This window comes from Tachysurus vachellii, chromosome 15, assembly GCF_030014155.1.
Source record: "Tachysurus vachellii isolate PV-2020 chromosome 15, HZAU_Pvac_v1, whole genome shotgun sequence".
NCBI classification, from domain to species: Eukaryota; Metazoa; Chordata; class Actinopteri; order Siluriformes; family Bagridae; genus Tachysurus; species Tachysurus vachellii.
This window is the reverse complement of record NC_083474.1, coordinates 11,000,822-11,017,029: the sequence shown is the minus strand read 5'-3', so window position 1 is coordinate 11,017,029 and position 16,208 is coordinate 11,000,822. Positions and strand designations below refer to the sequence as shown.

Genomic DNA, 16,208 nt, shown 5'->3' with positions numbered 1-16,208 from the left:
AGAGTTCTCACTTTTCTATAAACTGTTGACCAGCAGGTGGAGCTGCTTTCACAAACTGCAAAAAGCTCAAAGGCGAATAGAGTGATGTGACCCCCCTCACTAGTCACATTTCCCTTACTACAGTATATATACAGTGGATATGAAAAGTCTAAACACCCCGCTTAAAACTGCAATTGCAACGAAATGATTCTGATTAAACTCAAATAAAGATCAACTGTTTCTGTAGAATGTATGTAGGATTTTCTTGGTTGCATTCAAATGCTCAGGAAACAAAAGAAATTCCAAAATGTTGGATGTACCATGGTACATTGTGAAGTTCATCAACAAGTGGAGAAAATGGGGCACCACAGTGACCGGGTCACGTTCCAGTCTTGTCAGCCAAGAACAAAAATCTGAGGCTATCATGGGCACAGACTCACCCAAACTGAACAATTAAAAACAGGAAAAGCTAAACTGTACAGTTTTAATGGTCTTATACCTATGATAGAATCAGATTCTTTGTTATAGACTTCTTGTCAGCATAAGCTATACATTTTCTTGCACCTCAAATCAGTCTGGTTATTCTCCTCTGGTATGTCTCATTAACACTGCATTTCGTCCTACAGATAAAGTCACAGTCTCGCTGATGTTAACTCAAGCTCTTGACCTGATTTTATGCACTATGCTGATACCACATGATTGGTTGACTGGATAACTGCTTCAATAAGTTGGTGTGCAAGTGTTCCCATTAAAGTAGACCAGTGTATACTGCAACTTAATGGGGAAAAATACAGCACATACACTGTTGTACATTGTGTAAAGTGTCAAGTCTAAAGTATCAAGTGGCAGAGGGAGGAGAAGGGGGGAAACAAATGAACAGTTTGTCAATTGATTTGGTGATATTTATGATGCAGATGCAGGCCTTCTTTAGACAACCTCTTAGTGATGGGATGCTCTGAAAATGTTTTCCAGATAGCAATTCAGACAATACACAGTAGACAAGAGACAATAGATAGTGTGTTGGGTGACTGAGGTCTGAGGTGATTTTGTATGCTTTATTCGTACCACGATCAGTAGATATCCTCTTTGATGAGTTCTGCTTGAATTCATGACTTTCTGTTGAGTAACTGCGTGTAACTGCATAAAGTAATGCACCTAGTCAGGATGCTCCCTGTGGGACAGCAGCAGTGGGGTCTTTGAGTCTAAAAACATGATTAAAAGGAAAAAGACACCTCCATAAAGGTTTATTTAATTCATAAGATGAATTATATTTTCACAGTCTTAAAGTTCATGATTTTTATACCTTTACATAATCATGATATAAGTCTATATTTATTGCCTCCATATCCTTCTCATCTCAAACACCCTTCTTTTAGCTCTTAGCTCATTTCCCCTGTTCCCTAGTTTGAAACCATGCCCACTTCCCAAGTCTCTGCCAACACAAATTGCTCAAACTCATTGGCATTCTCAACAAGTTCAACTTTAACTCATTAGACATGTGAATATATAAATACTGCTCAATTTATATGCATTCCCTGCTGGCACTGCTAAGTCATTTTTACTCATGTTCTAATTTGTATTTGTTGTGCATGACTTTCCTTTGGTTTTTCACCAATTTGTACTTACATCCTGCCCGGTTTGTTGTTTTGGAGACTGTTACCTTCTTGTTTGTCTTAGGCTTTGTTTTACCATGGTATAAACAAAAAACCTCAAAGTTTATTTTAACTTGCATATGTATCCTGCTGTCTGGTCCAATCCTGATGCACTTCACAAAATTAAATAGTATGTTGCACACCACAGTGCCGTTGAATTCTTAAATCTTATTGGCCAGAAGGTATTGATTCATTTTCATCAGCTCTGACAGTCATAGCCTAATGATAAACACATTTATAAACATGTTATTTTTCCAAGAGGAAAATACTATAATGATTTTGTGTGAAGATACATTTATTGTGAATAAACTTTTGGTGTCAGCCTTTCATCATAGTTGTAATTTTTAAATATATTTTGAATTGCAAAAGTACTGTTTTTAACCAAATCATGGTCAGAGGAATAATACAGATTTGGTGAAAATAGGCTGTTGTCAGACATAGGCAGAACAAACCTTTGTACAAAAATATATATCTGAGAACACGTTTCTAGCCAAGAATTATTCCTATTATAATTCAATGTAATGACGACTCAGAAAACAGATATACAATATATTGCTTTAGATAGTAGGTTGTTGGTTTAATGGGATTACATATAATGGGGGAAAAATCTCTTAATGTAAATATCACATACACAGCAATGATTGAGTGAACAATGGTTCCAATAATTTTGTAACATTTACTTAATTTTGAATGATGAAGCAGGTTGATATCTTGCTAAGAGTTCATGATTGAAATGACCCCTTGTCATGCCACCTCAGCAAAGTAAATTCCTTGCTTACTTTAGTTTAGAAACAGACTTTCATGTATAAATAGGCCTAACGGGTACACACCATACATGTTCTTGTTTCAGCTGGATAATGAATGGGTGTTTGAAAAACAGTAAATGAGAGAAAGGCACTGTAATTATATCTGCCCATGTTCCCAGACTCATGATCATAGTGTTCAGAGTGGCACTGCACATCCAACTGCTTGTTAACTGCTTATTCGTTAGGCGTCTGACCTCTTAATTGCCTCAATAGTAAAATGAGATTTTGTGGTCAAAGGCAGGGCATTGACTTTTTTACAGTCACGCCAGTCTGCCTCTCCATGTTAAAGCTAATGGTGTATATTTCACTGTAGACCCTCACTGTGGATCAAGAAGAGTGCCTACCTTTGTGTCGCCCTGCTCTCAGTGTTAATTTGATCTGATTCTCAAATCGCTTCAACCTTTCCTGACTAAAGGTCTTGTTGGTGTACAGGTAGCATGTGTGACCACATAGAAGGAGATTATAATGGTTGTGAAACCAGGTTTTTGTAGGAGCTGTTATTATTTAACTGCCTCTGCTATGTCTATGCCCATGATGTCATCTGATATAATTACTGTGGTGACATATTTGACAAACAGAGGTTGGATTTGTTTACTTAAGCCTTTAAAAAAAAATCAAATCAACAACAGCTAATAAAATGTCTGATGTGTCTTTTGAGCTTAGCATCTATTTGAGTATATTCTGGTTATGAGACATATTTTGACACAGTTTGAAATACACATCAAATTTTTGAACCAACATTTTCCCACTAGAACTAATATCCATATTGCTGAGATTAGTATTTATATGTATCATTGAATTTGTTATAGTTGAAGACAGTATATTTGTTTTGATTGTACTATAAAGCTACAATTTAATAATTCTCAATCCTTTAAGTCAGACACTGCAACAGTCTTTCAGATCACAGCTTTGCTTGATTAATTTGTCTGCCCAGATCTTTTCAATTCAATTCAGTTTGTTTGTATTGCACTTTTAAAAATTCACACTGCCTCAAAGCAGCTTTACAGATGTATAGAAACAAAAATAAGTATAAAAATAAATACATACATTTAAAGTTTAAAATGAATTTAAAAATATTCATTTAAATGTATAATACTATATATATCTTTAACATCTATACCTAATGAGCAAGCTGGAGGTGACAGTGGTGAGGAAAATCTCCCTGAGATGATATGAGGAAGAAACCTTGAGAGGAACCAGACTCAGAAGGGAACCCATCCTCGATTAGGTGATCTGTTCAATAAAACTTCATCCAAACCTTCTTGGGTCTGACAGAAATCTTTTTCTACCAAAGATGATGACAGTTTGTTTGGAGACAAGTGTACTTCATCTCAAAAATATACCTTTACTTGTGATATCATCAACCAAGTACCATATTTTTGAAACTACCATAGCTACTACCCACAACCCTACATGATCACCACAATGATAGAAATAATACATAAAGTGAAAAAAAATCACTATTTGCATTTATTTTGACTAAAAGTAGAACATCCCCAACATCAAACAATCCCAAGAAATTCTGGCTACAACAATGTCTTTAGCAAAACCACAGCACTTGCACAAACCTTGTATTGTCCCTAAGACTGATTTTTTGTTTATCGCATGTCATCATCAAAAGAACAGAACTATAGAGTATTACATTTCTGAAGATTTATTGAGCCTATATTTGAAATGGACCACCTTAAATCAACTTGTGTCTTCACTAGCCTTGATCTCAGAATTGTCAGATTGTAAGGGCCATGAAAGAAGACTGCCTTTAGCAAGTTCCTAGTGTTCCTTTAACTAGTTCAATTTCCAAGTGTTCCTTTAACTAGTTTATGTTCCTAGTGTTGCATTGTGTTAATGGATAAGCTAAGGGGCATTCAGTAAACTTGCCAACACCCAAAATATTAAAGGACCTAAAAAAATGAGCTTTGTCCATAACCCACCAAAATCTAGATAGGTCCTTTAACATTTTTGGCTCAATTCAAATATTTGAGATAAATAAGTTATATCTTCTCACAGTGTTGCTGGCTCCATTGTCTCCACTGAAACACATCCCATGATCCTCAGTTAAGTTTCTGGTCTTTTGACCTGTTCACCCACATACACAATCCTATAAAAGGCCCGATCTTCAAGTCTTTGAAACTCTCACTTTAAATCGTGAGCAGTGACATTTTTGACATTTTATTCAATGACTATTGTATATCTGGTTTTTAATGTGTTTTGTTTAGTTTTTGCCTTTACCTATCTCAAAACCTTTTTCTCAAAAAACATTCCTGGAGATTGTTTTGTCCTGTTCTTTTTTAAAACCTACCTGTGAAAATATTTGGTTGAAAAACATATGTAAGGTATACATCCACCATACCTCATCTCTATATTACTGTACCACAGTTAAAGAAAAATACACATTTAATTAAAGAGCATGACTGGCTCCACATTAAATACTGTAAATGGGTAAGAAGTAATTATAGATCACAGTGTACTTTCCACTTTGTTGATGTTCTTGGCCACTGATGTGCTATGGTCACTTTTGTCCTGTGCCATGATGGCAGTGTGAGCTTGACCAAACTTTAAATTTGAGTTACATTAGGATCCGTTTGAAGTAATGTAATGTAAAAAGTCTGAAGGTCTGCACCACAAAGTTACATAATGCTTGAAGAATAAGCAGTTAACAAGTGGTTAGATGTGCAGTATAGTCTGGGTTCTACTTTCATGTTAGAGATCATAGAATATATTTCTTCACTTTCTATAACTGATTAAGATGCTTATTACAATTCAATAAAATATGGCTTATATTTGTCTTTATCCATCTCTCTGTAACTATAGTATAAATTTTTTTTATTAAAATGTAAATTATTTTGAGTTAGTACACATGGTAAAATATAACAAAATGGAACAGATAAGAAAACGTCAGGTAATTTGGGAAAAAATATAAAACGAGAAATGTAATAAACGTTTTTTATTAAAGATCTTGCAACAGAAATTGAAGTTCATGTTTCCCTTTAAAGTGCTAATCAAAAATCAATTTTTATACTAGTGAAACTAGTGATTTTTTTTCTATTAAGACTGACTAAATTGTATGATTATTTTGACATTTAAGTAATAAATAATCTTAAACTTCACAAAAACTTACAAAACTTAAAATCATATTTAAATTTAAATTTCTTTAAACACTCACACTGACCCTGTTGAAACAGGTCCCAACCTGAAACCTTAGGGTAAATAATTACATGTAAAAAAAATTTCATACAGTACATAAAAATAGCGCACAATGTTTTTAAAAACAAACACACATACTGCTGGAATGTCATAAGCCATGATGTCCGTATTTGTTAGGCTGCTAAGGAAAATATGTTGATGGCAATAATGAGCATAGGGTTCATTTAAACTGACAAGAGAAAGTGTCCTCATTGGGATTTCTTATTATGATCCAAGCAGTAAATCCTTCTTAACAATATGATATTGAATTGTACTAAATATAAACTATGTTTGAGTATTAATAAATATGACTAATAATATATAATAATATTAATCCAAAATTGACAGAGATGATAATTTCTACAACAAATGCTGGCATATGAATCTTAGTCAAAATAAAAAACTCAACTTAGTAAACACAAGACTCATAATTATAATTGCACTTCCCTGGTGACACATAGACTGAGATTTAATGACTGTTTTCTTTTCAAATGTAATCCATAGTTACCTTAAATATGCATTATATTTATAGAAACACTAATCAAACCCTGGCATCAATGACTTGGAAGTTAATTTCTGTAATATACAATTCCATGTAGATGAAAACATTTGCAACAATTGCAACTTACTGAATCAGGCTGTTTGTGTTAATAATAGGAGCTGTAGAAAAACCCCCAAAACAAAACACATGGCTAGCCCATTACAGATGGAAGATGAAAAGCCCATATTTGGGCTTTGAATTGTTTGCTTTGTCTCTTTACTTGCATCTCTCATGGCTTTCACAAGCCTGTGCTGTTGGCCCATGAAGGAAACGAGTCCAAATGGAACATTGCCTTTCCCCAGGTGTTGATGGCCAGTGTGATGCAGAAGATCCCTATAATGTTCATCATTATGCCAGCTTTTGCCTTGAATAGATAAAAACCACCAAATGATTAGATGAAAACAAGAATAAACCCAACACCATGACAGTAGAGCTTATGTGACCTAAGATTAAATGTATAATGGTCAAAGGCAAGGTCATACTGTATGTAGTTCTAGTTATTATATACTGTGTTAATAGATTTTAATAATAGATCAAATGCAATGAAGAATTCGTGATCGGTTAACCTAAATAAAAAGTGGACAAATTACTATCCAATCAAAGACTATAGCTTTCATGAGCAAAAGAGAGAAGCCTCACCATGTCCGAAACCTTGAGGTAGCCATAGGAGAATACAATGGCATTGGGAGGTGTTGCCACGGGTAACATGAAGGCAAAAGAAGCACTGAGTGTGCAGGGCACCATGACATACAAGGGGTTCATTCCAATGGAGTGTGACTAAAAAGCAAAAAATGAAACATTAAATTCACTACATTCGGTTAACCCGTTACTATAATTCTTTAATTTAGATCACTAATTTAAGTGGCGGGTTTCTGTGCAGCGAGCCATTATTTAGTGTGTGTAAATAAGCTGGGATTCTTAAGGATGATACATTCGAGACTGACTCATGTCTGCAAGAAAGCAGCCGCTCCTTAGAACTATTGCACTTGGGGAGCAAACCATAACATAACACCTGACGCATAGTAATTTAAGCTTTTGAGACATGGCTTAGATCTTTTTTGAGTGTAAAAGAAGGAAGGAGGTTGAGGCTTTTTGTATGTGCTTGCAAAATGAACATGACTGTCACAGGTAAGACCATATGCTTAAATATGATTAAACAGGAATGACCTTAATTAAGGCAAGACACTACAAGTAGGAAAAACAATTCAAGGCATGTCAGACATTTCTTTATATAATTCTTGCATCATTTTTTACCACTGTAAATACATTTGTTTTTCAAAATGTTTTTTCTATTTACAGAACCAAAAAAGCTCTCTTTATAGATTAACTACATTCATGACATTCAGCAGATTTATTCCAGTTCTTCCAGCCCTAAATAAGAAGAATATTACACAGGAACATTCCCAAAATTGTTATGTCTTATATTAGTACTTAGTATTGTATTGAATAAACAATACAGAAATAAGGAAAGAACAATTCAACAAACATATCTGTAAATGTCTCGATATCATCTTCTACGGTGGCCGAGAAGTGCAAAACAAATTAACAAATCCGAAAACAAATTAACAAATCCGAAAACAAATTAACAAATCCGAAAACACATTAACAAATCCGAAACGACAAGTCAGACAACCTGAAAACGGTACAGTAGGTATCGTTTTTGAGTGGAAACTTACCGATCATTGGACAAGACACCTGTCACTCAAGATATAGAGGTATGGAATCTTATGTGTAATGTGTAAAGTTCTCCGTTTAAATATAAGAAAATAACAGAATTAATCCACAGTAATCCATTCCATCCATCCATTCAAACTTTTCCCTGCGGCAGACTGTTGAACTTCATGTATACCTTGAGTGACAGGTGTCTTGTCACAAACTATACCAACCTCTTCCGGGTTGTCTGAATTTTCGTTGTGTTTTCGGATTTGTTAATGTGTTTTCAGATTTGTTAATGTGTTTTCAGATTTGTTAATTTGTTTTTGGATTTGTTAATTTGTTTTCGGATTTGTTAATTTGTTTTCGGATTTGTTAATGTGTTTCCAGATTTGTTAATTTGTTTACGGATTTGTTAATTTGTTTTGCACTTCTCGGCCACCGTAATAATCTTCACATTGAATACATCTAATACATAAACTCTAATCAGTAGTAATCTTGAGTGTACAAATTTACTGTATTTATGCATTTGTAACTTATTTAATTAAATATCCATGTACTTGAAAATATATTATATATTATATCAATATTCAACTGTCTGTGGTACTAAAATTAATCTCTTCTCAAGCATTTTTACAAATGAATATGTAGAGCATGTAGAAATAGTACATGTAAATACACTTGGACCTCATTAACTCTCAATTTTGAACTCCTTTTGTACTCCCCTTTATCCCTCTATTCGTTTATGTGCCTTGAATGTCACTCCTGCCTGGTCCATTTGCAGCCAAGTCTCATTGTAGAGCTTGGTAAGTTAACTAAAGAACAGCAGAGTAGCACAGTTTGGGGAAGGAGATAGGACAATTTGCCTGTGAGCACAGATAGGCAGCTGAATTGGGCTGCTTGAGAACTTGGCTGACTGGTGAATGGGTCCTCTAAAAGGGACTGAAATAATTCAGTGAAAAATGAATGGACAATTGGGTGTTGTGGATCTGGGCCAGGGTAGTACTTTAATACTTTCTGTGCTGGAACTCACCCACATAGAGTGTACACTCACTACTACTACTGCTGCTGCTGCTACTACAGTAAACTGCAGAATAGAGTCTGTTTAATCATGACTTTATTTCATTTTGTCCTTACCATGGAGGCCAGAACCGGGAGGAAGAGGGTAGCTGTTGCCACATTGCTGGTGCACTCAGTGAAAGTGGATATCAACAGACATAGGACAACAGCTATAGCCCAAGGAGGAATACTATGCAGAGGTGTCAACTGATTCCCCATCCATCTGGATAGACCTGATTCCTGGAGCAAAATATATTTAAAAATAAAGATAATGGCCTCTTACACTTTGAGAGCAAGTTATTCAAAATTTTTGCCCACCCCTTAATTATACATCTACAATATTTTACACCGATCTACATTTTTTTGAAAAAGGGTTTATCAAAGGATCTTGAGGAAATTGTTGGAAAAATTTCTAAAAGGAAAGTCAGATTTTATTCTACAAATAAGCATTAAGACCGTCCAGAGAGACAAACTATAAAACTCTTTAATGTACTATATGGAGTCCTTCATTAGAAAGCAGAATGCAAAGGTACACATTAGGCAGAAGGAGAAAATGGTATACGGTTACATATTACCTCACTCCCTTTGGCCAGTGCGAATCCTCCCCCAAGGAGCAAAACTATGTTCCAGGGCATTTTCCTCTGAACTACCTTCCATGTAAGCAGAGCTGACATTGGGATACCCAGAGACAAGCAAATCCAATACTATGAGTCAGTGAAATTCACATCACTTCATAATTCATTATTTTTGGTGTAGTAAGGTGTCTCCTACCTGGACCAGGACTAGCAGGTGGCCAGCAACAAAGGGTCGGCGGTGTTGATGGCAGAATGAAAAGAAGCACAGCGATGAGAACTGCCACCGTGGCATCTGTCACATACCTGATGTTATAGTAACAATGAGAAATTATTCTATATTCAGTATTCTGTTTAATCCTTGTCATATCCAAAAACCACAATTATGATTTATTGAAAATTCAACAAAGTAAATGAAAGCTTTGCAAACACAATGCAACCCATACTCAGCTTCTGAGTTGAACGTGTGTGTGGCCCAGCCGGCCACAAATCCAGGATCTCTGGTGAACCACAGGATAACAAGTAGAATAAAAAGAGCCAACACACTGAACTCTCCATATGTCATGGGACCCAGCAGCCGGTGCTGCTCTCGGATTACATTATACGCCGCAATCTCTTTCTCTGTCTTCATTGCCTTGCAACCCCATGTCTTCCTAAAGCTAGTGAAAGGAGAGCAAGAAGAAACAAAGAGTGGGACTCAGGTTGTACTGGTCAAGCAAGGATTTTTTTTTTTTTACACTTGTTTTGTTTAACACTTACTTGAACCCCATGAAAAGAAACTGCAGCCACAGCCAGGCTAATGCTAGCATCAGGATCATGTTTGGAAATGCAAAGCCAAACCAGGATGCAAAATTGATGACATCACCATTTTGTGGGAACAGTCTAAGGGAGAACGAGGAGACATCACTTAGTATCATAATAAAATAAAAAAGAAAGAAAGGAGCAAATAACAGAATAGTAAAGTCTGTTATCAAATTGTTTAAAAAATGAGGTTATCATCACTACTTAGTTGTAACACCCACTGATTCATCTGTCCCTTGAGTACCAGGTTGGGGCCTGTGCCTGTCAGGGTGGCTGTTCCCCCAATGCTGGCAGCATAGCACACGCACAATGTCATGCCTTTACATATCTTTTTTTTCTCTGATGCCTGCTGATGCCTGGTAACTTCAGTTGACATGTTCAGACCACTTAACACCACTGCTGAGAAGAAAATAATCACGACAAACAAATAATCTCACACATTAAAATACAAAACATTTGAAAGCCATTCTATTAGATAGGGCTAAAACTGGTGTTATATGATCCCTATCGTCTATGAAATATATAACACCGGTCACATATCTGACCTTGCCCTTCTTTTTGTTTAACCAGCTCATTGTTTTGTGTGTCTGATGCCTGGTTGGGCTCCACGCTGGAGTTCAGTGGGACTGTTTCAATTTCCTGGTTGTTCAGTTGCTCCAGGACTGCCTGCACTATGGGGACCATCATTGCTGTGGTGGCGGTGTTACTGATCCACATGGAGAGGAAGGCTGTAACACCCATGAACCCAAGCATTAAACTGTATTCAAACACAGAGGAACAAAGAAAAACAAAGAAAGTTGGCAGTTCAAATAAAAGTTGGCAGCTTCTTAAGATGACTATGTGGAAGAGAAACTACACTTCTTCTATTTTAATTAGTGGTCACTTACAGTGCTGGACGCACTCCTACGAGGAGCAGCACTCGGAGAGCAATGCGCTTGTGTAGGTTCCAGTGCTCGACAGCTACAGCCACCATTAGGCCACTCACAAACAACATATTAGTGTCCTTTAGATATTGAATGCACACCTGAGGAATGACAGGTGAATAAAAACCCATAATTCACCAAATGGTGTGCAGAAAAATTTATAGCCTAAATATGGAGCCCTTAAACATGGAGATACCTGTTTTGACTTCATGATGCCGAACAGAGGAAAGAGGAGAGCAGGCAGCAGAGAAGTCACAGCCAGAGGGAGAGCTTCTGTGCACCAGTACACTGCCATCAGTGATATCACGTAAGCACAGCTGGCCTCCTGGAATGCACAGGATCATCAGACCACACACTCAAATGATCTTAAACAAGTAGTTCTGCAAAGACGTTCAAGACGAGATAAAAAGTTCAACTACAACTCTTAACAGTTCTTTAGTATATCTTGAGGTTTCATGTAGAACCTTACAACTGACACTTGAGGTAAAACATGAGGTAGAGATGTGAGAGATGATCCAGGAAGTGGTGAAAGAAGAAAAGGTCCTGGATCATATAGACACAACTGTCATTCAGGCTCTACTTCTAATACAGTAGTGTGGAATGCCATGCTATAGAGCTAACAGCCTAGTTATTACATGTTAAAAGGAGGGACTACAACAATAACACTTCAGTGTGTAGTTCGGATTCTGCACTTTTCTGATATGTCATCAAACATTCTGCTCAGGGCATAGGGATTTACAAACATTCGTTATGGCTTCTAAAAAACTAATAAATAACTGATCGTAATGAAAAAAAAATCTTGTTTAGGAAGCATAATTGTTCAAAGCACTCCAGTACAGAGTCATATAATAATCTCCTCCCTATGTCACAACTTCCTCTGCTTATGTGAGGCAGTTCAGGGTTCCCTAAAGTTTTCTTTTGTTAAAATCTCCACACAAGCATACATAAATATACATTATTCTATTTATTACTGATTTCTTATAGTTACTAGCTTGTTAGACTGGATGCTTACTCTGAACCTCAGTAATCCACTAAGTAAACCTATAATAAAAATACTAATTAAGACCATGTATGTTTGATTCATAGAATGTTTCTAAATAAAACAGAATTTTACAGAATTTGTGATGGCAAGAGTCCATAGAATGTATGTTACAGTTAATAGTTAAAAAACTTTGGCTGCAAAAGGTTTAAGAACCTTTCCTATAAAAATTTCCTATAACACACAGGGTTGAATTTTTAGGACCAACAATCTTTAGAAACAGAAATGATGCTTCCTTGCTTTATAGCATCCTCATCATTTTTACATCGAAATGACCATTTCTATTTTACATGGGACTGATAACTCAACTTGATTATAGTCAGCAGTTGTTCAACACAATTTGTGAAGGTAGGTGGCTATAAAGAATGATGATTCTTTAGAATTTGTGTATTACTTAAACAAAGGCAGACAAGGGCCCTCATCCATGTATATAAGTTCAAGTAGACTTTTATAGGGTCGTTTTCAAACGCTATTAAAGCATTTAATACTTTCAAAAAGAGCCATTCAACAATCATAGGGGAATTATATTTCTAGCATTTTTTACAAATACAATAATCTACAATTCATTGATTTAACTATATAAAAAAATTTAACAGAAGCTTGTTTCAATCTTAAAAAAATGGAAACATGGTTTTACAAAAGAATGAAAGAATTAGAGATATTAAGTAATCTGTAGCTTGATGCATTTCTAGACCTCTACAGTTAAGCCATATGAGGAAATAGAAGGGCAAATCAACTGTTTATGCATTGTGATAAGCAATGTTCAGTGTTGCATTAAATACTACTACTAATAATAATAAAATTAATGATAAGTAGTAGTCAGAGACACGTGACATGCATTTGGTCCCACAACACATAGATGCAACTGAAACTCACTCAGCAAATAAAAAGGTCAAAAGAAGTTGTTATAGCTTATTGGATCGTCTTGATCCCCAATGATGCTACACAATGTTGTCAGATGACTAATATAAACATACGTAAATAAAGGTAAATGAAGGTGAAGTTGACGTACCCTTGTACCCACATACAGTGGAAGAGGAAGCAGAATTAGAGGCGTAAAGAAAAGAAGTATGCCATTCTTTAAGGTCCAGATAGATTTGAGGATGGGTGACATCTCCAAATGAATGAAGAGAGATCTTGGGTAAAGAATTAGCACACTGTCAGACTTTTTAAACTTAGAGAGAGAGGGAGAGGGAGAGAGATGGAGAGAGGGGAGGGAGGGAGGGAGGGAGGGAGGGGGGAGGGAAAGAGAGAGAAAAAGTGAGAGAGAGGGAGAGAGGGGGGGAGAGAGAGAGAGAGAGAGAGAGAGAGAGAGAGAGAGAGAGAGAGAGAGAGAGAGAGAGAGAGAGAGAGAGAGAGAGAGAGGAAAGGGGGGGAGTATTCAAAGACGCAGTAAACACTCCCCCAGCATATGACTGTAATCCTGGGCATATGCCTATTTAAATAAACAAACAAACAAACAAACAAATAAATAAATTCTCATGCAAATTATTCTGTCTATAACATATATTCACATAATGAATGAATGAATGAATGAATGAATGAATGAATGAATGAACGAGTTTATTTATACTTAATCAGGGGCAATGCACAGAGAACATTAGTCTAAGAAAGAAGAGATGTCATGTGCCAGGTTATAGCAAAAAAAATGCTAATTTCCACCTGCAGTCCCTAGAGAGATGTTACAAAATGTATCACATAATGTATAAGATCAACAGGAGATCACAGTGTAATCTACAGTAATTGGACCACAGCACACCAGCATGCTTGTCAGTAGAGTTAAAGAACTTTTAGTTACATTACAGCACCCCCTTGTGGTATAAAGGTGACATTGCTCTGAGCTGTTTACTTTGCGTTGTCCGTCCTGTGGGCTTCAATCATCTCTTAAACTACTTTCCTCCATCTCCAGGTTTGTTCTGTTGCTCTACCTTTTTCTCTCTTCCATGACTCTCCATCCTTATATTCCATTACAAGATCTTTGGTCATCCTCACAACAGACTAACAAAGGGTGTCAGGTCTTTAAAAAAGTTCGTCGTTTCAGGTCGTTTTCTTCTCAAAATATTGTTGTTTTCTTTCTACATAAAGCCTATTTGCTATAATATCTTACATTTCATCTATGCCTTTTGTCAGACACCTTTACACAGAGTAAAAAAAAAATCACATCTTGTGTTACAAAGCTGAGATTCCAAAATCTATGTTGTTCATTATTTAGTGGTCAGGTAAAAGGCAGTCAAGATCATCATGTTCAAATCAATACTCAGGACAGCAGACATCAGGGGAACCTACTGGTCTATGGTTTACCAAAGACAGACCTAGTGTCTGTGTTGAAACACCAGGTGGCACTGCCATGTCAAGGATGAGAGAATATGAACCCATGGAGGTTGAAGGAATCAGACTGGTGATGGAGCCAGAGTAAAGAGCAGGGATTTATTGAGCGTATAATATGAAACAAAGACAGGAACAAGGGCAGATATATATGTAAATACTGAGTGAGTAGAAAAGCAGAGATCACTGAAACAGGTAGAGACATGGTCTGACACACAGAGTGGATCTGGAGCGACACACAACAGTAAGCCTAAAGCTAGATCAGGTCACTAACAAAGACACAAGATGAATTAAAGTGACATAGAGGAAGATTTTGACCTCGTGGAAACAAACAGAGGGAACAAAATGCTTGGGTGTGACACTGGTGATGGATTGTCATGAGGCAGAACTGGGTAAATAGGCTGCAGTTTTATAATGGCAATAAATGTGAGATGCTTGAAAAAAGTGACTCTTTATTTTTTAAATAAAGACAAATTATTGTTTAATAAACCATGTGTTGATAATAGGGGAAAACTGTAATACTGTTGTATTTTGCACCATATAAAATATAATTACTACAAAAACCTGATCAAACATGAAAAATGTCACAGCCCAAGCTCAATGATGTAGACATTTCAGTAGCACAACAACCACTTATGATATTTCATCTGTAACAAAAAAATATTAATTAACTACAACATTTTATTAAATACTGTATGTTTAGCTAATTTTTAGTATGCCATTGTTAAATGTTAGATATTGAGCCTGTAATCTAATATTATAAATTGCCTAATAAAATAGAAAACATTATAGGATATTAAACTATAAAATATTCTTAAACAAGAAGATAAAGTTACTTTCAGTTTAAATTACAGATTTTCCTTATACATAATAAGACAGACATAATAAGACAGAGTGCTTTGTCTGTACATCAAATGTTAAAATGAATTTGGGAGGATAGCCTGTTTTCCTCAGTATTTACTTTTCAGTTTTATATATTTAAAATTTTTCAGTAATTCTTAGTTATTAATGAATTGCAAAGCTCTTGTCTGAAATGTTCCACTAAAGTAGCAAAGTGGGTTTTCCCCCCAAGCAACATTACTATGAGTGTAGGCACTCTGCCCAAAATGCAAAAAAATGAAATAAAAATGCATATAATTATATTTGTATATTTGTATATATATATATATATATATATATATATATATATATATATATATATATATATATATATATATATATATATATATACACCAGGGGCCCTATTAAAACCAGAGGCCCTGCACTACATCCATCCAAACGAATCCTCTTCTAGGGCTAGCAAAAAAACTATTATATTTTTAGGAGGACTGTTCATATATTTCCAGCATGACTGTGAAATGCACATAATAATAATAATAATAATAATAATAATAATAATAATAATAATAATAATAATAATAACAATAATAAGTATTATTATTGTTATTATTATTATTTTTGTTGTTGTTATTATTATTAAAATATCAAACGGGATGAAATCAGACTCTGATCTGACTTCTGATTCTGATTCTGATTTCTCGCCTTGAAAGCGGCACAAACAAAACTTTTATTTTGTAGGAAATGTCATATGACTTTTGATCATCTAGCTTAGCAGTTATTTTCAGCGCCCATAAGACAGTCACATGAGTGGATTTTTCAGCTTTCGCTTGTTGAC

At 35.6% G+C, this 16,208-nt stretch overlaps 1 protein-coding gene across 1 annotated transcript; it reads right to left on the bottom strand.

Annotated features, from left to right (window-relative positions):
- Nucleotides 1–5,918: 5,918 nt before the first annotated feature.
- On the bottom strand, nucleotides 5,919–13,344 carry slc13a5b (solute carrier family 13 member 5b). Its single transcript, XM_060888128.1, has 12 exons — nucleotides 13,221–13,344; nucleotides 11,366–11,494; nucleotides 11,134–11,270; nucleotides 10,792–11,003; nucleotides 10,468–10,645; nucleotides 10,205–10,327; nucleotides 9,892–10,104; nucleotides 9,645–9,751; nucleotides 9,449–9,540; nucleotides 8,952–9,113; nucleotides 6,801–6,938; nucleotides 5,919–6,525 (listed from the first exon to the last, which is right to left on the bottom strand). The coding sequence occupies exons 1-12, from the start codon at nucleotides 13,320–13,322 to the stop codon at nucleotides 6,400–6,402; spliced, it is 1,719 nt and encodes a 572-aa protein (XP_060744111.1). The 5' UTR covers nucleotides 13,323–13,344; the 3' UTR covers nucleotides 5,919–6,399.
- Nucleotides 13,345–16,208: the final 2,864 nt, after the last annotated feature.

Bases quoted from the DNA above. Each gene is read 5' to 3' on its own strand.
- slc13a5b (XM_060888128.1), bottom strand. From the start codon at position 13,322: ATGTCACCCATCCTCAAATCTATCTGGACCTTAAAGAATGGCATACTT. The intron at 10,646-10,791 runs GTCAGATATGTG...TTTTCTTCTCAG, and splicing joins TAAACAAAAAGAAGGGCAAG to CAGTGGTGTTAAGTGGTCTG. The intron at 10,328-10,467 runs GTGGGTGTTACA...GTTCTCCCTTAG, and splicing joins CTCAAGGGACAGATGAATCA to ACTGTTCCCACAAAATGGTG.